General features: G+C 47.5%; 5 protein-coding genes across 5 annotated transcripts; 3 read left to right on the plus strand and 2 right to left on the minus strand.

Annotated features, from left to right (window-relative positions):
• The first annotated feature begins 2,001 nt into the window (after window positions 1–2,001).
• Window positions 2,002–4,285, plus strand: M430DRAFT_63295 (hypothetical protein). The gene is made up of 6 exons (XM_024869045.1): window positions 2,002–2,249; window positions 2,408–2,543; window positions 2,639–2,837; window positions 2,893–3,460; window positions 3,535–3,721; window positions 3,775–4,285. Exons 1-6 carry the CDS (start codon window positions 2,234–2,236, stop codon window positions 3,824–3,826), a joined length of 1,158 nt encoding a protein of 385 aa, XP_024725644.1. The 5' UTR covers window positions 2,002–2,233; the 3' UTR covers window positions 3,827–4,285.
• A 20-nt stretch (window positions 4,286–4,305) lies between these two features.
• M430DRAFT_38806 (hypothetical protein) lies at window positions 4,306–6,730 on the minus strand. The gene is made up of 3 exons (XM_024867277.1): window positions 6,253–6,730; window positions 5,819–6,204; window positions 4,306–5,750 (listed from the first exon to the last, which is right to left on the minus strand). Exons 1-3 carry the CDS (start codon window positions 6,531–6,533, stop codon window positions 4,387–4,389), a joined length of 2,031 nt encoding a protein of 676 aa, XP_024725645.1. The 5' UTR covers window positions 6,534–6,730; the 3' UTR covers window positions 4,306–4,386.
• Window positions 6,731–7,054: 324 nt separating this feature from the next.
• M430DRAFT_24481 (hypothetical protein) lies at window positions 7,055–9,535 on the plus strand (the record flags this gene model as incomplete). Its single annotated transcript, XM_024865071.1, has 3 exons — window positions 7,055–7,798; window positions 7,847–8,314; window positions 8,366–9,535. 3 exons carry the CDS (start codon window positions 7,055–7,057, stop codon window positions 9,533–9,535), a joined length of 2,382 nt encoding a protein of 793 aa, XP_024725646.1.
• Window positions 9,536–10,184: 649 nt separating this feature from the next.
• On the minus strand, window positions 10,185–10,925 carry M430DRAFT_32610 (hypothetical protein). Its single transcript, XM_024866201.1, has one exon. It carries the CDS (start codon window positions 10,885–10,887, stop codon window positions 10,381–10,383), a length of 507 nt encoding a protein of 168 aa, XP_024725647.1. The 5' UTR covers window positions 10,888–10,925; the 3' UTR covers window positions 10,185–10,380.
• A 2,065-nt stretch (window positions 10,926–12,990) lies between these two features.
• M430DRAFT_15352 (hypothetical protein) lies at window positions 12,991–26,863 on the plus strand (the record flags this gene model as incomplete). The annotated part of the gene is made up of 7 exons (XM_024863226.1): window positions 12,991–13,340; window positions 13,401–19,330; window positions 19,414–21,240; window positions 21,343–22,106; window positions 22,159–22,901; window positions 23,876–24,825; window positions 26,688–26,863. 7 exons carry the CDS (start codon window positions 12,991–12,993, stop codon window positions 26,861–26,863), a joined length of 10,740 nt encoding a protein of 3,579 aa, XP_024725648.1.
• Between the last annotated feature and the right edge of the window lie 23 nt (window positions 26,864–26,886).

The following is a 26,886-nucleotide window of genomic DNA, read 5'->3' on the forward strand; positions in this document are numbered from 1 at the left end:
GAACGACAAAAAGGAAAATGAAAGAAGAAGCAATGTTAACCCGCATAGTAAACTGAAATAACTTGATACTAAAGAATAAGCTCTACGTGTAGAGCACTTTAAAGATACAGAAAGATACTTAGTTGCAAATAAATCAAGGAGACTGTTGTTGAAATCTAATCAAAGAATACGTACCGCAAGCCATTTTTCTAGAGGACGTTAATTTAGGGACTGCGCTATAGAGTGCTATGCTCCATAAGCGTACCTTGGAGAAACGCGGATCGACAAACAAGGAGAGCGACTTCAAGTATGACGCTAAAGTTGATGTTGTTTTGGATAGCGAGAGTTTTACAGTACAAGGTGAGATTCAAGACACATGTCTTTAAAAGGATGGGCCATTACCGAGACTTCACTTTCAAAAAAGCAGTTCTAGGCGCGTCGAGAAGTAACAAAAGCTTCCAGGTTCATTATTGACACCGTTGGTCGAGCCGTGTACTCCAGCTGTATTGCGCAATGTGGTTTTCGATCCCCCTCATCCTTTATCTTCATCTTCATCTTCTACCGTGTGGGTACCTTAGTCTAATTCGAACTTCCCCCTCGCACCTCCAAATTCCATTGTAATTAAATGCAACCTTTGAACAACTGACGATGAAGAGAATCACACCCCACTCTATCCCAACGAGCAAGTCGCAGCAGCAGGTAGTGACTACGCTTTAAGTCATTCGACAAAGTTGCCAAAACACATCTCTGATCACCATGCTTGGGGTGTAAGAAGTCAAGAGAGCAAATTACATGATTTCTCCTCTGCAAGGTTCATCTCGGGTTTGGTTCGCAAAGGCCATGGGTGCGAAGAGAAGTACGTTTTGCTTTCCTTTGAACAATACAATGTTCCCCTGTTGAAGAGGCATTCAGAATCAACGCTGTATTTTCTGGCAGGTACTGACTTCTTTCTCTTTCATCTGAAAAGTCTAGGGGTCTTGCTCCCACGAAATAAGTGGTCATCCCTGGATTCCTTCCTCTGTTTCTCGCTTCTCACATCTGCAATGTTCGAATTCTTTCTGTATGTGAGTATTGAAACGCTATTTCTAACACTCTACGACCATAGAAATTGGTACATTCATAGGCTTCTCGTCGATGGGCTGGGCAGAGGCAGTCGGTCCGGATGGTCATGTGACAAGCCTCGAGTTCCTCCCTGAGTATGCAGCCATTGCCGTAGAATCATTTCCAAAGAATGGTATTAAAATGCAGAAGTAATTGTTGGTGAGGCTCGGGAGTCGTAAGAGCAGCTCTCAGAAGTAGTATACCGGCTGACGGGGTCTCCAGCATCAATAACATAGCAGCCAGAGGAAGAGAACCATACGATCTCATTCTTCATTGATGCGGAAATAAAAAAGAAGCTATCCTGTCTATCTCTCCTCAATTCTAGAGCTCTCTCCTACCGCCTCCAATTTCATATCGTCTTCTCCGCCCTGGTGGTATTATTCTGGCCGTCCTTCGCCGAGGACTTGGTCGCAGAACTTGCTCCAGCGCATCCCTCGTACGAGGACAAGACAGGAGAGAGGAATTGGAGACCGGAGAATATGGAAGCTTTGGAATTTTAAAACAAGGAACTAGTCAATAATCTGCGATTGGAGACCTTTTCGATGCCAGAGCTTGACGGATTGGGAATGGGAAGACTGATCAACTAGGGGGAAGGTAGACATTCGCAGCATCTATTACGATACGCGTTTGTCGCTTGTAATGGCCCCGATCAATAAAGAAGATGGCTGTAACAAATAACAAAGCCTTTTGTGATGCGAACAGCTCTACTCCGTACAGTAGTAACCTACCTAGAGTTTTATTCATTCATCTGCGCGGGCATCCATTCCCCTGATAAAGCGTAAATACCTACCTAGGTACCCCTGGAAGGTCCTGGCTAAGGTAAACCACGCTGAGCAAGCGGCTCGCTTACTTAAGGCGAGGCGCAAGGCTGCAAGTAACATTTCTCAAGAATTCAAATCTCCCTCATCTCTCTCACGAACATCTTGACCACCATCCTTCCGATCTTCAATAGCTTTTCATTGTGATAGTTCTGAGGTGCCATACTCGGAATCCCATCACTGCGGCTTTGAGTCTCGAACGACAGTGATTCTCTGCCCCTTAAAGAGCCTGCGCGTCGCGGAGTTGATCGGCACGAGCTGTTTCGGGGAGTCAAATTCCAGCCGAATCATCAGACTCTCCACGGCGATCAGCTACATCAAAGTCTATTACGAAGATGTCTTATCGTGTTGGTAAGTACTGAACTTCGATATTCATTCCTACATTCTTGTTTATCAATTGCAAACTCAATGCCTGATGCCTGCCCCATCTATTTGGGGCCGCCTCGTTCATCGTCTAGCGGGTTCATCGGAAATTCGATTTGATTATTACTGGCTGATATACTGAGTAGAACTTTCCTCCAGCGGGCGTGCTGGATGCCGCGCTACAGAATGTAAGAAAGCTGGGATCAAGATTGAAAAGAATGAGTTGAGAATGGGAACCTGGGTCACTATTCAAGACAAAGGTTCTTGGCAGTGGAGACACTGGTACGTTCAGATCTCAAGCAACACTTGCTTCTTCGCTTTCACGCACTATGATGAAATCTTCTAGGTAATTTTAGCAAAGCTAATATTTTCTCTAGGGGCTGCGTCTCGGGATATCAGCTCCAAAATTTGCGTGCTTATCTCGAAGATCCAGCAAAGCCTGGTGTGTACCGATGGGACTTTCTTGATGGATATGAAGGCGATGACAAGAATAGTCTTGAAAAGCATCCCGAGGTTCAGGAGAAAGTTCGACGTGTCATTACTCAGGGTTTCATTGATCCAGAAGACTTCAGAGGCGTAAGTTCACGGTCCTAATCAGCCACCTACTACGTACCCGACTTACAGAATATAGGACCCTGAGATGAACAAACTTGGCGAGAAAGGCCTGTACACTTCCGTATCAAAGTCTAAAATGAAGGTAGACGAGGCGAGTAAGAAGGATGAGAAGGCGGAGTCTGACGAAGAGGAGCCAGATAAGAAGGCAGTGAAGAGAAAGCGAGCTACGAAAGCCAAGAAAGAGGAAGATGATGAGGAGGAGGAGAAGCCTGCGAAGAAGTCCCGCACCAAGAAAGTCAAGAAGGAAGAAGATGATGTTGATGAGGAGGATGAAGAGAAGCCCGCTAAGAAGCCTCGTGCTAAAAAAGTCAAGAAGGAAGAAGAAGGTGATGACGAGGACAAGCCCGTAAAAAAGTCTCGTGCCAAGAAAGCCAAGGAAGAAAATGACGATGATGAGGAGGATGAAGAGAAGCCTGCTAAGAAGTCCCGCGCCAAGAAAGTCAAGAAAGAAGAAGCCGATGAGTCTGAGTCAAATAGTGTTGATGGGGTCGTTGAATCCTCAAAGTCCGGTGCAAAGGCTGTAGCAAAGAAGGGCGGTAAGAAGACTGCTAACCAGGAGAATCCTGAAGACACTTCAACTGGTGGTTAGTCTTCTGCTTCTGGCATCACTGGAGAATTGTTGTTTGTGAACCTCCTACTGACCTTGAGATATCTGCAGCTAAAGGAGAACCCTCCGAGACGGGTGAAAATTATATCCCGGGCATCAAGGATTCGGATCTTCAAGACTCATTTAACGCTGCTCTTGATGCTGGTGAGATCGAAGATGATTTCGACGCTTACATCGAGAACAAGAAAGCCGAGCTCGCCAAGCCGCAACCAAAGAAGGGAGCTAAAGGCAAGAAGACGTAAGTCATAATCATTGAACTAGCCATTTCTCAAGTGCTCACAATTATGACAGCGCCGCTCCAAAAGCCGCTGCTTCTCAACGGGCCACCCGCAGCAAAGCCTAATACACTGGACGTATGGTGCTATGAAATGTTAGCATTGCTCACTTCCTTGCTCTCTCTCTATCCACGGATCTCTCAAACAGTCTTCGGATTTTATTCGACTTGGCCAGGTCTGCTTCATCGATGTACAACACAAAAAGTTCTCCACTTCCAACGGCACAGGTGTTCAGGGTTGCTCGCTTTGCCTCAGTTGCCGCGATCCTCTTCTCTAGTCTATCCCGTATGTTTGTTACCTTTCTACAATTGCATTACGAATCAGGGCTCTGGTTTTTGCTATGGGATTATGCCTATAGGGCAGTAATTGCATGTGGAAAGCTGATAAGCGATACTCGTAAGGTATAATTTGTAATATAGCTCTAGCTAGCCCCTTTACTCACAAACATGGTCTGCAAATCCAGGCTGTCGGCTTTCGTCTTGTGAAGTCATGTGGATAGTGTCACGATTTCAGTGTCAACTCATCTCGAGGTCTGATAAAACACTTGCAGGGACCAGGGAATCAGCTCACGTTTTACGTATCTTTTTTGAATACTGAAATGCAATTCATACAACCATAATTTCGCATCCTAATCCCTCTCCGCAATTTCCACAACCTCCTTCAAACTCTTGACCGGCACGCCCTCCACCCAAGCACCTCCCTCCCCGGCCATTCCCCTGCCAACCACCTGACTCTCTCCCTCCAAAAGAACCCACTCATAGAAGCCCTCCCCCTTGACCACCTTCTTCCCCCGTCCCGCCCCAGGACTACGAGAGTCAAGCCCGCCTGGCATATGTTCGAGAACACCGCCCATCCATTCCCAACTGACGCGCAACCGTAGGCCTTTCTTCTGGGATGCGGTGAAATCCTCGAGGGAGAAGGAGAGGTGTTTACTCTTGCCTTGTCCGGTTTGGCCTTGAACTCGACGGAGGACGTGAGGGCGTGTTGTTGCTTCCCATCGCGCTGCTCCTCCGGCGCCGTTTTCTCCCTCGGGGACTTTAGTAGGAGGGGATGCGAATGATCCAGCTAGTGCGCAGGATGTGGCGAAGAGGATGTAGTCGTGGGCTTTGCGCCAGTGATCGACTACCCCTGGAGCCCTGCAGGCCTCGTGCATGAAGGAATCCGCGGGCTCGAGCGTCAGGTTGAAGTTCGTGTTGGCTAGCGGGAAGAGGAGGGTACGGGTTTTCAAGATGATGTTGCATGCCGGGGTGAGGCTTAGGGTGAGCTGCACTTGCAGATGGTCGATGAGAGAGAGGATTGTGGCTTCTGTAGGGGGTAATTTTGAGAGTTGCTCGAGGCGTGAGGGCTTAGTTAGTGTATAAGTTGGAGGTGGGGAGAGTGAGGTCGAGGTAAGGATTGAGCACAGAGGGACAAGCAAGGCATGGATGCTGGAGAGGGTAGATTGATGGTTCACCCGCGAGATCAGAGGGCGGAGCAGGGCATATGGTGGATTGGGACGCTTGTATGCAGAGAGGGGCGCGGGGGTTTGAGTCCGGCGGTGGAAGTTCTGGCGGTGCGCGTAGCTCAATAGGAGATGAAGAGCCAGGGATATACCTTCTGCTATGTAATCATCGCTGCGAGGTGGTGCTGGGCTGTAATCATCTAGAGAAACGAGGTCTAGTATGATAGTCTTGTTAGGGGAGAGTGGACAGGTTATTGTGTCGTCCTTGGAACGAACGCCGAAGGAGGCCAACGTCCGTGCTTCGCGGTTGAGCTCTTGCCAGAGTTCAGTATCGAAGATTGTGTTCCTTGCTTGCTGAATGCGGGCTTCGATTGGGGCGTCGTCGGCAGTAGCTGACGGTACAGTCGAGGAACCGCATTCACCGATGTTGGACTGGATGCGCACTCGGACGTATTGAGGCTCGGCGGTTGCGATACCTTGGTCCAGATATATACTACCGTCTGGCTCTCTTCGGAGAGCGGCTAGACTGCGATTTCTGAATGTCGCTGATGCTGTTGATGGTTAGCACAAAACAGCACTGACGGAAGTGAAAAACAAGACTGGAGAGAGGAAACCGCACCTTCTGAGAACCCAAATCTAACTCCCAATGTCTGCTTCTCATTTGGTAGTCGACAAACAGCCCATCCGTTCTCGCTGACAGCAAGGACCTGCTCCCAATATTTCGTTTCCACCTCGATTTCCTTCTCGAGCCTAGATGCAGATGCCAGAATAGAATCTACAGTCTTGTTAAGGTTTTGGATCTTGAAGCCCTTGGCTACGTGTTTATTGTCTTCCTTCACTGCATCCGTGACCTTTGACGCGTGTATTTTATCCGCTCCCAATGTTCCCAACGGCAGTGTCTCCCGTAGAAATGGCGATATGGTCATGCTGGCTTGAGTCGGTTGATCTTTGGATAGGAGGAGAGACACGAAGTCTAGAGCGAACATTGTATGCTGATGAGCGTATCTGACTCCCTGTTAGTAGCTGAATATCCCGTAACTTGGTAGAACAAACTCTATCTGCGCCAGCATCTCCTCTCGTGCTTTCATCAGCTCCTTCTGTCGATCCGGCTTCTCTTCCTCCTCATCGTCTTCCTCCTCGCTCGTGCCATCATCTTCATCGTCAGCCCCGGCTTCAGCAATCTCTCGCCGCAGACTTTCCTCGTTGGCATTCAGGAACCCGCCCCGTTCGTCTCTGATCCGTTGGATCATGAACGGTAGGGACTTCTTTGGATCCCCCTCCGTCGATGGCCATGACTGGAGGGATATGGGAAACCCGTCTGGAATCGAACTCATTGTGAGTGCTCGAGAGTAACCGGCTTTCACAGGAGTATCCTTCACTGTAGCACTACAGTGGGCCGAAAAGTCGCCGTGCGGTTGACCTGTTTTGCGGGCTTCTCCAATTTTCGGTGATTAATATGACTTCACCCACCCCTGGGGAGTTCCTGCTGGCGTCCAATCAGAGAGAGTGTCGAAGGCGGTTCAATTGTTCAATGGCTGCTGAGCCTTGGAGGTGAGGGCCCTAGAAACCGACTATAAATGCTACTATGGGCTTAAACGGTTTGGCGAGGCTGAGGTTAGACCTCCCGATAAGCTCTGGTACCGTCCAACCCCACCAAACATCCCTCACGTCAACTGCTTTCTTTTTCTCCTGCCACTTTCTCATCCGCATCCTTTCTATTGCTCCCCAAAACCCGCCAATTATTGATTCTGCCAGGGGAGGGTGAGAACTTTTGGTCTTCTCCCTTTCCTTTACCCCTAGCAGTCCTCCTCGAAAGAACTCTTCTTCCCCTCAATCCCGGCGTCATCCAGCAATAATGGTGTCGCAACACCCCCCTCCGCCTCCCGCGGGCAAGAGGCGCCGTATCGCTGTAATGACCAGCGGTGGCGACTCTCCCGGCATGAACGGGGCCACGAGGGCGGTTGTCCGCATGGCAATTGAGAAAGGCTGCGAAGCATATTGTATCTACGAAGGATACGAAGGACTCGTCCAAGGCGGCAAGTTCATACGCAAGATGGAATGGTCGGATGTGCGAGGCTGGCTCTCGGAAGGCGGAACCCTCATCGGTACAGCCAGGTGCATGGCCTTCTACGAACGCCCTGGAAGGCTGAGGGCTGCGAAGAACATGATCTTGAATGGCATTGATGCTCTGGTTATCTGCGGTGGTGATGGTTCATTGACTGGAGCTGATAAGTTCCGCCACGAGTGGCCGGGCTTGGTCGATGAGCTGGTCTCGACGGGCGAGTTAACAACAGAGCAAGTTGAGCCCTACAGACACCTCAACATTGTCGGACTCGTCGGCTCCATCGACAACGACATGTCTGGTACCGACGCTACAATTGGTTGCTTCTCCGCTCTTGGCAGGATCTGTGAGATGGTCGATTATATTGAGGCCACAGCTTCATCACATTCCCGCGCATTTGTCATTGAGGTTATGGGAAGACACTGTGGTTGGTTGGCTCTCATGGCTGGTGTTGCAACCGGTGCGGATTTCGTCTTCATCCCCGAGAAGCCTCGTGCGGACAATTGGAAGGAAGAAATGTGCACAATTGTGGCGCGTGTAAGTTCTCTCCCCTCTTCTTAGAAGGAATCCTCTAATATCTTGTAGCATAGACAACTAGGAAAGCGAAAGACAATCGTCATCGTTGCAGAGGGAGCCCATGATCAGCACGGCAACAAAATTTCCCCAGAACAGATTAAGGATCTCCTTGCAGACAAGAACGGCCTAGCTTTGGATACTCGTATTACAACTCTCGGTCACGTACAGCGTGGAGGTACAGCATGCGCTTACGATCGATACCTCTCAACTTTGCAGGGTGTGGAGGCTGTGAATGCCGTCCTAGACGCAACACCAACAACACCAACTCCTTTCATTGCAATCAATGAGAACAAAATCACCCGGAAACCTCTCGTCCAGGCAGTTGAAGATACAAAGGAAGTTGCTAAAGCTATAGAGGCTCAAGATTTTGACCGAGCAATGAGCTTGCGTGATACCGAGTTCTCCGACTACTACAACTCCTACATGACTACGACTACTACTGATCTCAATGATGCCATGAGACTTCCTTCCAAAAAGGTAAGGCTTGATTGACTTTTTAGAGAGATTTGTTTAACTGATATTCCATAGCACATGCGGATCGCAATTATTCACGTTGGCGCTCCAGCTGGTGGTGTGAACGCAGCTACAAGAGCAGCAGTTGCTTACTGTCTCACCCGCGGTCATACCCCTCTTGCTATTCATAATGGCTTTGCTGGCTTTGCACGACACCACGGTGACAAGCCCCTCGGTGCAGTCAGACCTTTTGACTGGTTGGAAGTTGATGGCTGGGCAAGTAAAGGAGGTTCCGAGATTGGCATGAATCGTGAACTTCCCTCCGAATCTGGATTGGATCACATTGCCAAACTCTTTGAATTATACAAATTCGATGGACTCTTTATCATTGGGGGCTTTGAAGGATTCCACGCCCTCTCAGAGCTCCGAAAAGCCAGAGAGCAATACCCTGCTTTCTGCATACCCATGACTCTGTTGCCCGCCACGATCTCAAATAATGTTCCAGGGACCGAATACTCTATTGGCTCTGACACCTGTCTTAATGAACTCGTTCGCTACTGCGATACAATTAAGCAATCTGCGTCTGCTTCCCGGCGCCGCGTTTTCGTTATCGAAACCCAGGGTGGGCGCTCTGGTTACATTGCAACCCTCGCAGGTTTATCTGTTGGTGCTGTGGCCGTCTATACTCCGGAAGAAGGAATCAGCATTGAAATGCTCGCGGCAGATATCAAGCACTTGAAAGAAGTCTTTGCCCAAGACTCTGGGCAATCACGAGCCGGTCGTCTCATCCTTATCAACGAGAAGGCTTCAAAGGTCTACAATGCCAAATTGATTGCTGACATGATCCGCGAGGAGGCCAGAGATCGTTTCGAATCACGAGACAGCATCCCTGGACACGTACAACAAGGCGGTACTCCTTCGCCGATGGACCGGACTCGTGCTGTCAGGCTTGCTATTAAATGCATCGAACATCTGGAGAGCTTTGAAGACAGAAGTGCCGACAAGATCATGACTGATCCGATGAGCAGTACGGTGATTGGAATCAAGGGCGCAAGCGTGGTGTTCAGCCCAATGAAAGATGTGGAGGAAAATGAAACGGATTGGGCAAACCGGAGACCAAAACACGAATTCTGGATGCCCTTGAAGCACACTGTCGATGTTCTGAGCGGCAGACCTGACGTTCCACGACCTGAAAGCCCCCTGACGGGCTGGAAGGCAAAGGATAAGAAGAGAGGTCTGATCTAGATCTCAGGGGCGGTTAAGTGATTGGATGGTGGATTGGATAAAACGAACATACATATCTTAGATTATTCGATACATTTCTACAGTTAAAAATTCTCAGTATCACCAAGCAACTCAATCCTCTTCATAATGGAGGTGATAATCCAAGTTAACTTGAAGATAATGCTATTGTGCCTTGAATAGAGTATCTTCTCCCAATAATGTTCCCGGGCTCACTTTCACTATTACAGTCCTCACTTGTGTAAGGCGTCTCAAAAATGTTGCTATTGACTCAAGTCGATAAGCAAATGCGATGTGCAGCGAAACTTCTCACGACGAGGTCGGGCTGTATTCAAACATCAGTTAAGTATACTATTCGTGTTCGTTAGGATATATCGAGGTACGTTAGATAGGGCATGAATGAATAATGTTCGTTGGTTTTCTCTATGGGGACTTAAGGGATTTTGGATAGAGGAGATGGTTTGTTATGTGATACGCCTAATATGAGGTTCTGATATAGAGTTTTAAGGTATGATGCAAGTGAGAAGGCTCGTCATGCTCATCTGCAATAAGAGAAAAGAGCTTAGACATCGAAACATTGTATTAGTTTGGGAAATAGTTCCACAATTAGTACATAAAGTCATCTTCTGTATCAGAATCTTTCTCAAGTGAAGCGTCTATCTTTCTTGCCAGCGGCCCTGTGCCTAACTCCCCTCTCCTTCCCCTTTTACGTATAAACACCCATCCCATAACGCCAGTCAAGGCTTGCTTTGGGGATGCTTTTCGTGCTTCCAAGTCCAAATTACGAAAACCCCACGTCGAATAGCGCAGATGCGCGCCGCCGAATTCTCCCTACGCTTCACCATATCCTACTTCGGATCCACAGTCTTATGAATGCGCGCCATCAACGGCCCGAACTGCTTGTCCGCGACTTCTTTCCCGACAGCCGAGTCAACCTTGATATCATAGAGGTGATCCGTTGCTCTCTCGGGGTTCAGTTCATAGTAACCTTTCTTCCTGCCCATCTCGCAGCGGCGCATGAGGCGCTTCGGGATACTGCCATTTTCATCATTCTCTCGTGCTTCTTCTGCATCGGTTGGTTCTTTGCCGGGGCACTGGCGATCAATTTTGTCTCCTGTTTTGAGTTCGTAGGATAGGGGGGGATTCTGACGTGAGGGTGTGGTGAGAGGGATGGGTTGGCGGGGGGATAGATAGCTTTTTGTGCTGGATTGGATGGTGAGAGATGACGTTTCGCGGTTGTTGATCGATCGGGCGTGGTTTGCGGACCCAATGCAGCTGCAAGTGAGATGCCCTTGGCTTGGTGGATCGAAGCTACGTGGGGGAGTTCTGGAGCCAGCGATGTTGGGTGCAGCCATTCTGAGGTCAGCGCAGGGATCAATGGTTGTGATGGAGCTGGTGGAGGCGGGAGGGATGCAGAGAGGTGTGACAATAATCTGTAATATAGAAACAGTAAGTAGTGCGCCTAGTGTTTTCATGCTTGTCCTTTTGTGTTTTAATTTTGGATCCTGGATAGATGGGAGTCAAGATTAGAGAGAGTCAATAGTTTGGAAAGCTGTACAGATAAAAAATGGGTTATTTTGAAAGAGAGGAATATCAATCTGTCCTTGAATACTATCAGATTGTGTCATTAAGAACGGACTGGGTGCGCGCCCTAATCCAAGTCCGGTTTGCCTATCCTTCAAGGTGCGAGACTTCCCTTGTGGCTATCTCGTCGGATGATCTGAGATCCAATTGTTTATCCCCTTCCTATCAACGATAGAAATCTGTAGCCAGGAACAAAATTTCGTCGATTTCGAAAAACGTGCAGAAGCTAATATGCACATGTCAGATATGAAGAAACGCGAGATAATTAAGACGACAAGTACACGAAAGTCAACCGCAGAGAATTATGCAGATGGCAGCATCAGGTGAAAATTGCAGAGCTGGAGACCGAGTAGTTCCACAAGGACAACTAGACTGCAGATGCATGTCAAGAATGGAGTATTGCTTGGTCTATAACGGGAGTACAAATTGAAAAAGGGGGACCTCTCTGAAGCGACTTTACGAATAAAATCAAGGTTTATGAAAATACAGATCAAATCAATATTACTGCCAATCCAAAATCATTCGAGCAAAGACTGTGTCACGGCTAGAGTTCCTGTCAACCAGATAATTCTTTTAACAGTGTCCCGACTTAAAGGGTCCTGTCGATTGAAGAAGTAACGGTCACCAGTACCAAAAGGAAGAGTGCACGAAAAACGAGGAGAAAAGCCAAAGCAGGGCATGCATATAGATGAGACAAAAACGATTAGGTACGGGCATATATGGGTGGATATGCGGATTTCCGTTTCATCAGGACCCGGGATTCGAGAGATACCTCAATTTAATCAGAGAAATAACATGCGCAAATATGAGGGGGCAGGCGCTTCATTCTCTTTCTTCTCACAATAAGGGCCATTTGAAATACACGATGTCCTGATATCACTGACACTTGTCAGTTTCTTTTTGGGGCTTTTTATGCTACAGATCATCAAAGGATACAAGAGACAAGAGAAGAGAGAAGAGAGAGCACGCTGAATCTTGTGTGATACGTCACGTGAGACGCCCCGCCGGACTTCAAGCTTTTCATAGGGCAAAGCACCTACGGAGCATTCGTGCTTCCATCGTTCATCTTTCATCTTTCATCGCTCACCAGAGTCTTGCTCACAATCATTGCTCGCCCTTAGATTAGCGTCTCTCCCTATCAGCTGTATCGCCTGCCTTGACTAACCATGTTGCTCACAGCATCGAACTCTCCTACCGCCGGACTACTGGCGCTTCGTTGTCCTGGAGAGAAGCATAGCTGCGTCCTTCTAGTCAAGTATCTCAAGAGGATGGCAGAGTTTATCAATTCTGAAAAAGAGGTAACGCGGCCTGGATGAAGGTTGGTCAGATTTATTGCGAGGCTGTTCGACGCAGGTGGTCTGCGCCTGGCCACGTGATATAAGGCGTCCATGTACATTCACTCCTTCTCTTGTTTACCGTTTGCATGTTTGCTACAGCCGACAACCTCGAGTCTCCGAGTCTCCGAGTCATCGAACCTTTTTCTCTTTGTGTAGGACTTTAGTTTCTAGTCTTAATCAGTTCCCGCCTTTACTTCTCCTGGTTGCGAAGTCTACATCTGCAGCTCTTCGACTTGATGCGTTTGTTCGTCCTTTGAATGGTAGCATCAGCCTCCTTCCTCTCTATTCGAAGTCCACATCCAGTCTGGTCTTAAGTCATTGAGACTTCTCGTTCATTTTGGACTATCCTACCAAACAGAACTGGCCAGAAGCCACAGTCGTTTCTCAGCTTCTTTCTGCGAGACAGGATCAACAAGATCGACTGAGAAGTACAATAACGTCCAACTTCCGTTTATGAAGTCGCCATTTCAAGACCCCAATTTGGTGTAAAAAACAGTACCAACGAGTTCTTGTTGTCATCCGCTCCGTCTTGAGGAGATGACTACCTCTTCTGCCCCTCCGTCGATGTTGGAGTCTGTGTTCAACCACATCGCGCTCCCTCCTCTTCTTCCCAGCAAACAAGAGACTAACCTCGACAAAATTGAACTTGTTCTGGCACAGAAGCTACTGGATGCCAGCCGTACACTGAGAGATTCTACCAACGAACGATTCGGATCCGAATGGGACTCTGTTCGCCGTTCGCTCGAGACTTGCATCCTTCTGAATACTGGCGGCCGACTCAGTCAGACTTCTCTCTTAGCTGCATTTCGAGAAATTGACGTAAACGGGCTTCTCATCCTTCACGTTACGGAACAGAATGCAGGCATACTGATTCGACACGACATCAAGTAAGTGATCCAAGCCTCGATACAGGCACAAATATGACTGGCATACTACTCTGCCCTCAGTGGAAATGGCGAGAAGGTCATCTTATTCGAAGCCTTTGAAGTATCTCCACGCTCAGAAGATGTCCTCGCTTCACAGAACGCCTTGCAGTGGGACTTTCCAGGATGTGCGGTCACAGTTTCTCTTCCTACTTTCAACGACCCTTCCTTCCAGCTCGAGCTTGCTATTTTCCTCGAGCGAGCAAGTACGGAATCCATAAAGCGTTTTGCAGCTCGCGCAAACAAGGCCGGAATATCTGCGGTCGAGAGCCGGAACACTGTCGATCCTTCTGTTGTAACACAGATTCTAATGTCTATACTCGAGGTTCATGGCTCCCGAGTCTTCCCTCCGCTACTGAGAAAGCGTGTGCGAGACGATGTCTGTTGGTTCGATGGGGAGAAACCTTGGCGCAGATCGGCATTCTGGCTTCTGCTACGTGTAGGGGTTCAGAGATATCTATCCTCAACCCTGGGCCGTGACCTCGGACGACTGCATTACAAGTTTCTCATGTGCATTGTGCTTGTGCGTTTAATGAACGGCTGTATGGGCATTCTAAATACCGAATTAGTGGTATTTTTAAAGGCAAAGCTATGTCGACGTCTCGTCAAGCTCGAAGTGGAACGAGACAGAGTCCCTCCCAACCTACGAAACGCCTTTGAATACCTGTCTACCGCACTTGAACCGCATCTAACCAAGTCAATAACTTCTGTTACTGAAAGAGTAGATATATCCTGGGCCAATTTCAAGAAGACAATACTGCGTCCTGTCCTTCCTCTTCCACGTCGTGCGAATCTACGCCATTTGTGTCTGACGCTTCCGAACAGCAGACCCTACTTGCAGCAAATCCTGACGGAACCATTATTCAGATACAATGGACCCCAGTTCACTGCATCATTTACCCTGCCGCTGGATTATCAAGTCTCAGCAGCTACAGCCAAAAAAAGCATAGCCTTTGCCCATCGTTATCTCTCGCTCGCGAAGACTGAGACAGAAATTGAACTTAGCCATACGCCTACACCAGACTCGGGCAGCTCCTGTGAACGACGTTGCGTGAGTCTTTCGCAGAAGATAGAGGAATACTTGAATAACACTGCCGGTTCATATGAGTCCGATCCGGAACAGCAAAGCATCATGATTCTTACGGTCATGGAGCTATGGATGTCAATGGACCAATGTGCTACCAAGCTCTACACATTGTTGATGGACTATAACCCGGGGTTTCCCTCAAATATCTTGGATGTTTTGCAGTTACCCCGCTTCCAGGATATGTGCCGACTAAAAAAGATTCGTGACTATCTCAAACATAGGCATGCAAAGTGCTATGGTTCTCGGACTACCATTTTTATAGATCCAGAGAGAGGGTGTTTTGCTGAGCGGTATTTCGATGAATCACCCGACTCGGAAAGCCTACAAGGACTTCTAAAACGTATTGAAATGGCGGCTCAACTGGAGCGTACTCGAAAAGAGCAGGAATGGCAGAGATTGTCTTTGGAATATGAAAACCTCATCAAGAGCATCGCTGAGAGCGCCTGTGTCTATTACACCGACGAAAAACACCAGACCAGGCTCCATGATGATCGCCAATGCACAAAATGTTTCCTCCAGCGCAAGGCCAATCGATTTAGGATCAAGGCTCACGAACATCCTCTTCCTTCCAACACAGTCCAAGCAAAGACCGTAGTTTTTGAATTGGCCTGCCCAAAGGCATTCACCGCGTACCGCGAGGCAACGTGGCAAATCCTGGGCACACTGGCTTTTCCAGCTCAAATGGAAGTTCTCGATCCTAAGATTCTCTTGAAAGACTACTCAGAGCTCCGGGGGTACGTGAGTCCAAATTCAAGTAGCTTTTCTCTCGCATCTACTACAAAGTCCTTTTTAATGACCCATTACGCCAATCCACGATTTCCGGTCCAGTTAGGCGACGTCTGCCTCACAAATGGTTTAAGATTTGGTTACTTCGACGTCCATCTCAATGTGTGGCCATCTCGACAGGACAAAAAGCCCAGTTTTGCCCATCGTTGCCAGTCTATTATTCCCGCAAACTCTCCTTTTTCGTCCTTGAACCTTTCCTCCGAGTTCTCTATAGATGCAAATGGTCCGTCTTCCTATGAAATTATCGCAAGCCAGACTAAGTGTCCTTCTGGGCTGAATGTTCATGAGTTCATGGCATACCAAACACTCTGTTCAGGCAAAAGTCGTCGATGGCCTCAAATTCTTGTTGAACTTGGCTCGTCCAACCTCAACTTCAGTACAGAGGCCACAACTTTCCTAATGTCTCAACTTGCATTACAGGTTGGACCAGCATACAAAGATGAGCCTCTTGGTAAGGTGCATAGAATCTTTCGGGACGAATCTTTTTCGAGACGACTTGTGGACCAGCTCGGACAGCGTCTGGAGAGTGTGTCTTCCAACTGGAGAGAAACAAACTGTATGGAGACGTTGATAACTTTAATCCTCAGATTGTTCTCTCTCAGCACTACTATCTGCGACGAAGCAGTCAAACTGCTGGAAAAGGCTCGAAATATAACCTCCAAATGGATAAACATTTTACGATCAGAGATTCAGAATGCAACAGATGCTGAAACTTCGAGAAGATGTTCCAGGTACGCATTCTGGGCTGCACTTCTCTGTAGACGGACATTCGCCATTTACGCCGACGGAAATAAGAGTTTGGAACCCGAAAATCTCGAATCTTTTATCGTGTGTTCGATCGCTTTGCAAGATAACTTAGTCGGTGATCCTGATACACTGCCTCCTCTTCTTAAAAACTCTTTCGTTCGTGATCTTAAGCTGGTCTACCAGCTGCGAAACACTCTCCGTCATTCCTTTGAGACGAACCCGGATAGCCTATTGCCGTCCATCGCCACTGTCTGGCCTAGCATTGAAGGCGACTCCTCCAGATCTGTCTCACAGATCACCTTTCTTTCAGAGCCACATCTTTGGTGGGTTGAGATCGTTGTCAACCCGACTCTGCAAACCAAGCAACAGACTGTCCATTTTCACTTACTGGAAGGACATTTGCTTATCATGGGCCAACCGGTTGGTAAATTACCAGAGGAATACAGAACGGCGGTCGTTTTGAAGCAGCTCTTTGGTAACCAGAGCTTGCTGACATATCCTTCATCTCTTCCCGGTATGGCCTATATGCTTTCTTTTGTACAATTGGGACATGAGATACACCTCGGATTTCGGAATGGAAATATCATCGTCAGGGCGCGGCTGCCTCAGACAATTCTTGAGCTTGTACCCTCTCATATATTTAGAGGATCGACCAGTTTCGATCTACCTACACCATTAGTCGAGAACTGCGTCCACTGGCTTGACCTCAATACCCAAATTATTGAGATTAGACAACAACCTGATATCTGGAGGCCCAAGAAAAGTAATTGGCTTCTCAATATGAACACAGGCCAGGCAACACGCCGAACAGTCACTCTGGTAGACCCTCAGAGCCCATTGTTCCAGCGTGTCGCGCGAATTTTCGACCATTTTGAATACCGTCACAACTTGACAGTGTTCCAGCCAGCAACAAGAGGTTTGTCAGTTGAGTTGCGCCGCTTAGAGCTATCATTCTTTGTAAATAGAAGAAACTTACTGGAGTCAACGCAATTACGGTCGGAAATCGATCCTGATCAGGACGCAGGCACATGGTATGGACTCAACTCGAAGCTCGTATTGAGAGAGCTCGACAAATTGGGGGAGCCAACCACTCAGCGTCAAAGAAGTATTATTGTGCCCATGGGTGTTATAACCTACAGGCGCAATGGGCAACATGTGGCGGTTGATGCAGCTAACAACGGCGATTATGGGAGATTCACGATCAATGAAGTGTTAGGACGTCTCGACTGCCCGGCTGAACCACGACTTTTGTATCTGAAAGCTCAGTTCCATGCGTACACATCTTTCACCTTGCCCGACCCACTCACGGGCCGGACAGGAACCGAAGAGGCTTTACATTGCCTCAGATCAGGATACTGCCAACCTTGGACCGCTCTCACTGTCGGGCCTACACAAAGCTTACTTGCACTTGCAAAACTCACTCCGCGAAGAGAGTATTACCCTCGTGATCTCAAGGTGATGCAAAAGCCTTTCTGGGACCCTCACCTGACCACCACTATTCAAAGCGACGCACTCAGAACCGCTGTCGAAACGATATGTATAAAATCAAGACAACTTTCCATATTTTCCACACAGAAGATTGAGAGTCTCCAACTTGGCCCTGGCGGTGAATACCATTTGACTTTACGTAGCCATGTACGGCGGCAGGCTTATCAGCGACCAAGCGTCGATTCTGATGTATTACAAGCTGTCCCAGATGTAGAATACATCGCACGGGACCGGTACCAGGCTAGCCAAGAACGATCGAACGTGTTTAAATGCACAAGCATAATTCGAGATTGGCCTTCGAGACTGTATACGACTACAGATTTGGTTGGAATTCTTCAAACTTGGCCTAACATTGGAGGATATCATGGCTCTTTTGAAAAGATTCTTCTGAGCGATCTCCTTGACGTGGATTTCCCACTTGAGTGGGGCTCCCTGGTCAATCTTTGTCGCAAATCCAGCTTCACGGATAGGCATCGACTTATCTTTCTCTTTGCAATAATGTCATTCCGTCGTGATGCTGATATGAGCGTCCTGAGTACCTTGATTGGTTTCTGTGTGCTTGAAGATTTGAAGCAGCTCGAGCCGCCGAAGTGGCCATCCTATATCCAGTTCCGTCAAAATCAGGCGCCGCAAGTTGATTATCTCCTGCAACTGACCAGACCTTGCTTGATTCCATATGGTGAGGACGAAAGAGCCATCTTTGGGTTCAACCTCAGCTCGAAACAACGCAGACAACTTGAAGCAGCAGAGCGGGCACATGAAAAGAAGCAGGAAAATGATTCAAAAGCTCTTGCTAGATTTCTCTTGGATCAATGGCCATGCATTGAACCTAGTATCGATGGTCTTATCGTATCCGAACCCACCATAGATATTTCGCAAGCATTGGGAATCATTCTTCCAGAATGGCAACGTTTGTTCCAAAATCTGGATCTCACGCGGCATATTGCTCAGGTACAGGGTGTTTTAGATCAACACCATTGCGAGGATAGGATGAGCCCACCGACCGCTGAGGTCAAAGAGCAAGAGGTATTACCTACACGACTCCGTGGAGGAGAATTCCCAACACTACCGCAATATCTTCTGGGTAAGACCGCTTTGAAGGTGGTTCAAGCCGATTACGAAGATCCCTGGCAATCAACAGTCGCGGTGAATGGAGACGAAACGACTGTTAGTAACATGTCACAGAATGCTCCTGGCGCAGAGTTCACCACACCGCTGTTGTCTACTGAGATTCTAGATCTTCAGAGTATAATTGGCGGAATTAGAGATTTGAAGTCTAGAGTTAGACAACAATATGGGACAGATCTCATGCAAAGTCTTGGCGCATTGCAGACATCCAAGAATGCACTAAAGAAGCAGGTAAAACCGGTGGATATGGCTCAACTACCTGCTGAAATCGCCAATGCTCGATTGAGAGTTCGGGCTCACTTCGACCAACTTTGTAAGGCTTTCGAGAAAGATGACTCCGGTGTCCAATGGCTACAACAAGGCGGTCTTTGGCCCATTATAACGCCAGTCACACTCCTTGAAAATTTGCGCTCAACTTCAGATTGCATCTTTGGAACAGGTATGAAGGAGGCACTTGTTCATTACGCCTTGTCTGTGACAGCCTTACAACGTCTACTTAGAATTTATGATGCTCATCAAGGAGGAAAACCGCAGAGACTTATCGAGGAACAAGAGAATGTCGGGCATAGCAATTGGAAACCGTTGGATCATCCTGATTGGCTCCTGCTCGAGATTGATTCGAACATGTTGATCCGACCTGGACAGGTTGATGTCGCGCTTGCCACTATTTCTCCTGCTTCCAGATCAAACTCGGTGTTACAAATGAACATGGGGCAAGGTTAGTTTCCTCCTAATCTCGGGCATACTGACAGCAATTGATGAAAATATATCAACTTGCAGATGCTAACACAAACTTTGCAGGTAAAACATCCTGTATTATGCCAATGGCTGCTGCCGAACTGGCTGATGGTGCAAGTTTGCTGCGAGTTGTTGTCCCTAAGCCTTTGCTATTGCAGACAGCTCAATTGTTGCATGGACGGCTTGGAGGCCTCGTTGGCCGGGAACTACGGCACGTTCCATTCTCACGAAAGACACCTACGAATTCAGATACAATCAAGGCATTCTACAATATACATCGAGAGATCCAAAAATCGTCGGGCATCTTGCTAGCTCTTCCCGAACATTTGCTCTCTTTCATGCTATCAGGCTTACAACGACTTTCAGATGGGCATATCAATGAAGCGAGTAGCATGATCAAGGTTCAAAACTTTTTAAACAGAACATCAAGAGATATTTTGGACGAATGCGATAATATCCTGGCGTTGAGAACACAACTCATATATCCATCCGGCTCACAAAAGATCGTTGATGGTCATCCTCATCGTTGGGAAACTGCCCAGATATTATTGGGCCGTGTTGATGGACATCTGTTCAACTTGCAAAAGGTATTTCCTCAGAGCGTTGAGGTAATTCGCCGCCCTCAAGGCGGATTTCCAGTTGTCTTCTTCCTCCGTAAGGATGTCGAAGATACTCTAATTGCACGATTAGTGGATGACATCTTCCGCGGTCGGACAACTCTTCTACCAGAATGCAATAAACCAGATCGCCTTGTAATCAAGCAATTCATCTCGGAACCGAAAGTCTCGTCCGAGGTTGCACAGCGAATATCCGAAATATTCCCAGACAAGCCAGCCGCGAGACAGACCATCCATCTGTTGAGAGGGTTACTTGTACACCGGATCCTTCTCATGGCCTTGAAGAAGCGCTGGAATGTACAATATGGATTGCATCCTGGGAGGGATCCACTCTCTGTTCCATTCTTGGCTAAAGGAACTCCGAGTGATCAAGCTGAGTGGGGTCATCCTGATGTAGCAATTCTTTTCACATGTCTCTCCTTCTATTACGATGGTCTCAGTGTTGCTCAACTACGTCAAAGTCTCGAACATGTTTTGAAGTCTGACGATCCATCCCAAACCTACGATCGGTTTTCCCAGAATTCGGACCTTCCGGATTCTTTGAGGGATTGGAACGCAATCAACGTCGACGACGAAGCCCAGTTGAAAGAGATTTGGCAGCACGTCCGCTATAACGTCATGGCAGTAGATTACTTTTTAAATAATTTTGTCTTTCCAAGGCATGCTAAACAATTTCACATGAAGTTGCAGGCATCAGGTTGGGATATTCCTCTTTTCTCAACCGGCGATCAATCTGCGAAGTCGGTGGGTACGTTGACAACGGGTTTTAGTGGCACAAATGACTGGAAAGAAATGTTACCTTTGACAATCAGTCAGCGTGATCTCCCAAGACTATCACACACAAATGCGGAGGTCTTAACTTATTTGCTTCAACCCCGGAATCGAACTTACGTGCTTGCCGCAGATCATCGTGGCAGGCACTTATCAGAGCTGGATTTACTCCGCAAAATCACCAAAATGAATATCAGAGTATTGATCGATGCAGGGGCCCAGATTTTGGAAATGGACAACGGTAGTTTAGCCAAAGCCTGGCTTGCTATATTCGGCACAGCCCCTGCGGTTGTATATTTCAAAGAAGACAATAAACCGTGGGTGAGATATCGACAGGGTCATGAAATTCCTCTTCTAGCGTCTCCCTTTGTCGATGACCTGGGTGATTGTCTTGTCTACCTTGATGAGGCTCATACTCGAGGCACGGATTTGAAGATGCCTGTAAAGGCCCGTGGTGCCCTGACACTCGGACTGGGGCAGACAAAGGACAATACTGTTCAAGGTTCGTGCTTAATTTACTATTACTTTGATTCAGTGACAACACAAAACTATGCAACAGTTCCCCATCCCATACTCTGAATCAGGACTGACATTTACTCGGCAGCTGCCATGAGGCTTCGCCAGTTGGGCACTACACAGGCTGTTGTTTTCTTAGCCCCTCCTGAGGTGCACCAGAGTATTATTGATCTACAGAAGAAGAAGTCGGGCGATACCATCGATTCTCCTGATGTGATATGCTGGCTTTTAGAGCAGACATGTAGCGGCATTGAGCAGTTACAACCACTATACTACTCTCAGGGGGTTGACTTCTGCCGTCGTGCGCAAGCTGCTGTGAATTATTCGGATTTTCTCGAGGATGCTGATCAACGCCAATCTTATCTTAGACGTCTGAGGCAAATTGAACAACAGACGCTTGAGCAACTCTACGGGCTTAACCAGAAAGTTAAACCCACCGTGGATCTCGAGACATTGTCTCCAGAAATAGCTCGATTCATGAAGGATTTAACTGCCCGGCGAAGAGGCTTTCAGGACACTGGTGATGCCGTCCACTCTTCTGCGCTACAAGAAGTCGAGCAAGAAAGAGAAGTTGCATATGAAGTCGAAAATGTTCGGGAGCTTGAAAAACCTCTTCATTATACACCCTTTTCCTTCCCAGGTCTTCATAAGGATATCATCAGCTATATGGAAACTGGTAGGCTTGCTGCAGATTCCGGAGGGTATGAGCAGGCATTTGTGGCTTTGCAACGAACCCAGATGGGCCAGAAATTTGGCATTCGCAGCGATGCCACTTCTTGTAGATTGTACGTATCAGCTGAATTTTCGAAGACGGTCAAGCTGCCACTGGGTCGTCCTTATGATAATTTCCAGGTAAGTCATCCAATTAGTGGGCTTTTGCGACTATCTTGTTGATATTCTATAGCGTCACGTCAATTGGATCATATGGAGCTCTATCACCGAAACAGCCTTGATCATCATTCCTGAAGAAGCTGAACAGTTGCTAGCTATCGTCTTTGATGCTGATACGTCTCCTACGCATTTACTGACATACGCCGCTCCAGTTACGCGAAAGATGCTTCAATTCAATGATTTTAAATTCTACGCTGTTCCGAGTCTGCCAACTGGATGGGAGGCTCCAATGTGGCTCAGAGTTGAGTTAGGTATTTTTGCAGGACGCCTTTACTTTGAGTACTTTGAGTACAATGATTTGTGTGAGTATTTTGGGGCCAATGGAGCTACAGCAGGAGTCCAAGAAGATGTGGATGAACTTACTTCCACCACAATATCTGGGGTGGATGGGATAATTGATGGCTCTGTGGATGATGAGATGGAATCTGGAGTTACAGCCCCGGAGTTGACAGTTTTCACCAAGAGACCTCTGACGTTCCTACAAGAATGGTTGGCTGTTCGGCGTAAAGGACAAGATTTTTCGCACACACCGATGGGCCACGTCTGTCAAGGGAAGCCGCTCTTGGAAAGTCACCCATTCTTCGTGAAATCCGACAACTCCCGGAAGAAAGTCACTTACTTGAAGAAAGAGAGAGGAAGAAATAGAGATGAAGAGGAAGTCAGTGAAGACCTGTATGATGAGTATGAACAAGGTGATGATGAAATTGGGTTCAACGAGAAAGATGGTTTTGATGATAGTCAATTACTTGACGATGAGTTAGTCAATTAGCATCCTATTAGCTGTAGCCAATGACAAGATGTATAGTATCATTGTACCCATGCAGCCGGCTGACTTTTATCAAGTGTCGTCTGCTTCTACCTTACCTTAGGTATCGGGCCATATCTTTAACGAACACGACCATTGATATTTACGTGAAGGCGTCTGTTCAATTAGGCTGACAGCCTTGTCTTGCGTTGATGGAGAAGGCGTTGTTCTTTTTTCCCCAGTTGGATATATTGAGTCTACATTCTAGAGGAGCCAAAGGACCCCAGGTACATAGAATTCTAGCCATAGCTGAGGCCTTATTATCACAAGATAACATATTTCAAGCCTACATATTATGCTCCGAAATCCTCGACTGGTGTAGTAAGGTTAAGGGTCCCAAGTCTGTGGCGTAGGCTTAGCTGTGGACTAGTAATTGCAAGAACTTTGTGTTCTGCGTCAAATTGCAAGGACGCGGAGAAAGCTGAAGAATGAGGAGACGTAAACTGAGGTTGTAGAGTTAAGAAGTTAGTGATGGTTCGAAACATATCTGAATAAGGGCATGTTGGAATGGAGATACCGGCACGCCCGCAAACCTCTACCCCTTAACAATTCAGATCCTCCTGGTTAATTTGATGGTAGTTACTTGAAGTACATGTTGTGGTTTACTGATAGATTAGAGTAAAATTTCAGTGCTATCTTTCAATGTTCGAAGAGTGATGAGACTCAACTAAGTTGTTCCTTGTTAGGGCAGTGACTTTCCTTCCCCATTCCAAAATGAACACTGGAGGGATTGCTACCTCGGCTCACCAACTTTCCCATCCAAACTCTTCCTGTCAATTATCATCAAATTTTGGCTGGTTCAGCTCCATATACCTATTTCAATCTCTCTTCTTCTAGGTCGGTCCAAGGATCTCTGTGGTTCTCCTTCCAGGACTTCCATTTCCGTGGGGTGTTCTCTCTAGCTAACTCTGGGACCCTGACGTAGGTTTTCGGGCGGCAGCTCCAGCACCGAGGACAACCCTATCATCTATCACACCTTCAGACTGTTGCGCCTGTCGTTCCACCACAAGCCAGTTATCTCAAACATCATGAATCATGCCGGCGTTGCCCGCCTCGATATACAGGAACTCAACGATGTTGGCAAAAGAGCGTACAATAGTATAATTTCAGCAATCCCAACACTAGACAGGAACTCCATAGGTTATTCCGACATGTTTCAACTCCTCTACGGAAATTACCACCTCATGATACTTGCCACGCCCAGGACCAGCCTCACTTACCGATTCGGCGCCTTCGACACAGGAGTTGAATTCCTAGCTCTGCATGCCCCTGCAGCAATAGTTGATAATCAAGGTCTCTTCCTTAAACACTACTGGAGAATCCCACTTGGAGCCGTCATGGTGGAGGATTATATCAACTGGGGAGACATACCACCACAACTAGGCTTTCGACCTAAATCAGATTGGATATGCCATCGCAAGGTTAGCCTGTTAGGCTTTGATCTTCGGCCACGCAACCTTGAACCTATGACCTGCCTCATTGTCTACAATCATCTAACACGATCTGGAGTGGTTGTTGTGCCTATTGGCCCGACAAGCTTCCAACCTGTGCCTCTCCAGCAGAATACGTTGACACCCGAGACTGAGAGAGCGGTCATTAGTGGGCGAGCAGCTGTACCGAGCATAGAAGGTATAGACAATTCAGGCTCAGCTGTTGCCACCTCTACCGTGATCTCCGTCGAGACCTCAGGTCCCTCCACGATCACTACTGTCGGAGCAACTACAATTGTTGGCCTTAGAGAAGCACTTTGTGTGACAGGTCCTTCAAGAATAACTCTTCCGTATGACCAAGAGAGTGATAGAGAAACTAACGGCACTAATGGTACTAACGGTATAAACCGTATAATGAATGGCACGATCAACGGCACGAGCAATGGTACGAGGCGACGCAATAGCTGAGAGAAAGGATATTACTGGAAATGTATGACTTTTTGAGGGGCTTCTTGGGACGTAATAGATTGTAACACCTAACTTCAATAGCTCATAGCAGGAAAGACGAAGAGACGGATCATAGCATGATACTTTGTACTTGTATCTATTAGTCTCAAGAATCAAACAGCTCCCACGACTTGGCAGAAGGAAAGCAGCACCTAACAGTTGTGCTTTTAACACCATTAGGTCTCATCCATGAAATACTTCCTATTTAAACAATGAAACAAATCAAACATCTTGATTCTTTAGTTTCAATTGCATCAAATAATGACTTCTAAATATTTTGGAAATCCTGGGATTCTCAGTGTTGATATGAATATCCTATACCATGTATTTTGCTTGCTATCAACTACGCAGAATTTAACTTCTTCACCTTCCCTATTCCCTTTTCCAGAAACCCCTTTTCAACATCCCAATCCAATAGTATCACGTGATACCCCTTTAAGGGGTTACTCACGTGATAAGAACGACGACAGGTGCGAGATACAAAACAATCTACACAATTGTTCGTGCATCAACTGCGAGCTCGTTAAGGGTGAGACGGACCACTTGGCCAAGGCTATCGCGGTTGAATAAGCTTCTTTCTCTTCTGGCCCCCCTGGACTCTAGCATGGACCGTCCATGGAGATTCTAGGCTTCTGGACACCTGGACCCCTGGACTCGGTCCTTTGTTGCACGTCGCATCCGTGACAAGCGTGGGAGTGACAACGTGGGTTTTGATGGCAGCGGGATTAGCATCACGTGATAATACGCCGAGCAGAGAGGACGGGAGTTTTGTTGCACATCGCATTAGCAACGTTGGCTTTGATGGCAACGGGATCAGCATTCCGTGATATTAGGCCATGATACGGGAGCGCAGAGGACGGGAGGTTTGTTGCATATCGCATCCGTAATGATTTTCTTGTCAACGTTGGTTTGGATAGCAGTGGGATTAGCATCACGTGGTATGGAGAGGGGTACCTAGAGAGTTGTAAGTTTTCGTTGCACATCGCATTAGCGAGGTTGGTTTTGATGGCACTGAGATTAGCATCATGTGATATAGGGATCGTGGCACGGAGCGAGATGAGTTTTGTTGCGCATCGCATCAGCGCTCGTCCTGGGAGCGAACGTTGATTTCGATGGCAGTGGCATTAGCATCACGTGATAGTTTTACTCGGGAAGGGAGGTCTTTTGTTGCACACCGTGCAGTCGAAGCTCGATATACCGGATCAAAAATGCTTTATAATGATAGTTGCTGAATGCGGACATCATTTTGGTGAGAGGTTGGTTGAGTGCTAACGGACGTTCAAGTTGAATGGAAACCTTCCGTGCACCGCAAGTTGAGGTCGAAGTTAGGTGACATGCATATTCAACATGACCTATCGCTGCGGTCCTTCAACAGTTTAGTTCAACTGCATATGTAGATAATCTATAATGACAAGATCATCCACACGTCAGTCATTCAAACCAGGAGCCCAGGATGGTATTGCCTCCGCCTCACAGCGAATATGGTAGAGTCTCAGCACCACCTACTGTATGTATACGGTTTGGAGTATGGATTGGATATATAAGTCGTTCTCACGAGCAGCTAAAACGTGTACTCATTAGTACCTGAAAGAAGCATGCACTGTGAGTCTTCGATCCACATACAAGCCAGGTAGATTCCGAATCTCCTGGCTGAACTAGCTACCCCCCTGCGGCAACACAGATGTGCCGCCTCCTCTGCGGGCAGTTTCCTGCCTATACTTGCTCTTCCTCGCTTGCCCAGGCAGTAGAGAGAGTACCTAGGTGACACGATGGTGATGGATGTGCTAATACCGTTTTCAGAGACGTTGAACCGGGACCGGGATTTCGGGAAGACGGTTGAGACATCGGAGAAAGAGATGGAGGGAATGCGGGATCTGAATCTGAGTTTTGGGAGGGCGAGTTATATTTGCTGCCGCGGGCAGCGAGGAGCAGAAGGTGCTGAATCCAGGAGCCTGGGCCTTGAGCGAGATCATTAGGGGGATGCATTAGGGAAATCAAT

The sequence above is a fragment of the Amorphotheca resinae genome, assembly GCF_003019875.1.
Source record: "Amorphotheca resinae ATCC 22711 unplaced genomic scaffold M430scaffold_1, whole genome shotgun sequence".
In the NCBI taxonomy this organism is placed as follows: Eukaryota; Fungi; Ascomycota; class Leotiomycetes; order Helotiales; family Amorphothecaceae; genus Amorphotheca; species Amorphotheca resinae.

Coding starts and splice junctions, on each gene's coding strand:
- M430DRAFT_38806 (XM_024867277.1), bottom strand. CDS start 6,533: ATGAGTTCGATTCCAGACGGGTTTCCCATATCCCTCCAGTCATGGCCA. Junction 6,205..6,252: donor GAGATGCTGGCGCAGATAGA/GTTTGTTCTACC, acceptor ACAGGGAGTCAG/ATACGCTCATCAGCATACAA. Junction 5,751..5,818: donor TAGATTTGGGTTCTCAGAAG/GTGCGGTTTCCT, acceptor AACCATCAACAG/CATCAGCGACATTCAGAAAT.
- M430DRAFT_32610 (XM_024866201.1), bottom strand. CDS start 10,887: ATGGCTGCACCCAACATCGCTGGCTCCAGAACTCCCCCACGTAGCTTC.
- M430DRAFT_63295 (XM_024869045.1), top strand. Junction 2,544..2,638: donor TCTTGGCAGTGGAGACACTG/GTACGTTCAGAT, acceptor TATTTTCTCTAG/GGGCTGCGTCTCGGGATATC. Junction 3,722..3,774: donor GGAGCTAAAGGCAAGAAGAC/GTAAGTCATAAT, acceptor CAATTATGACAG/CGCCGCTCCAAAAGCCGCTG.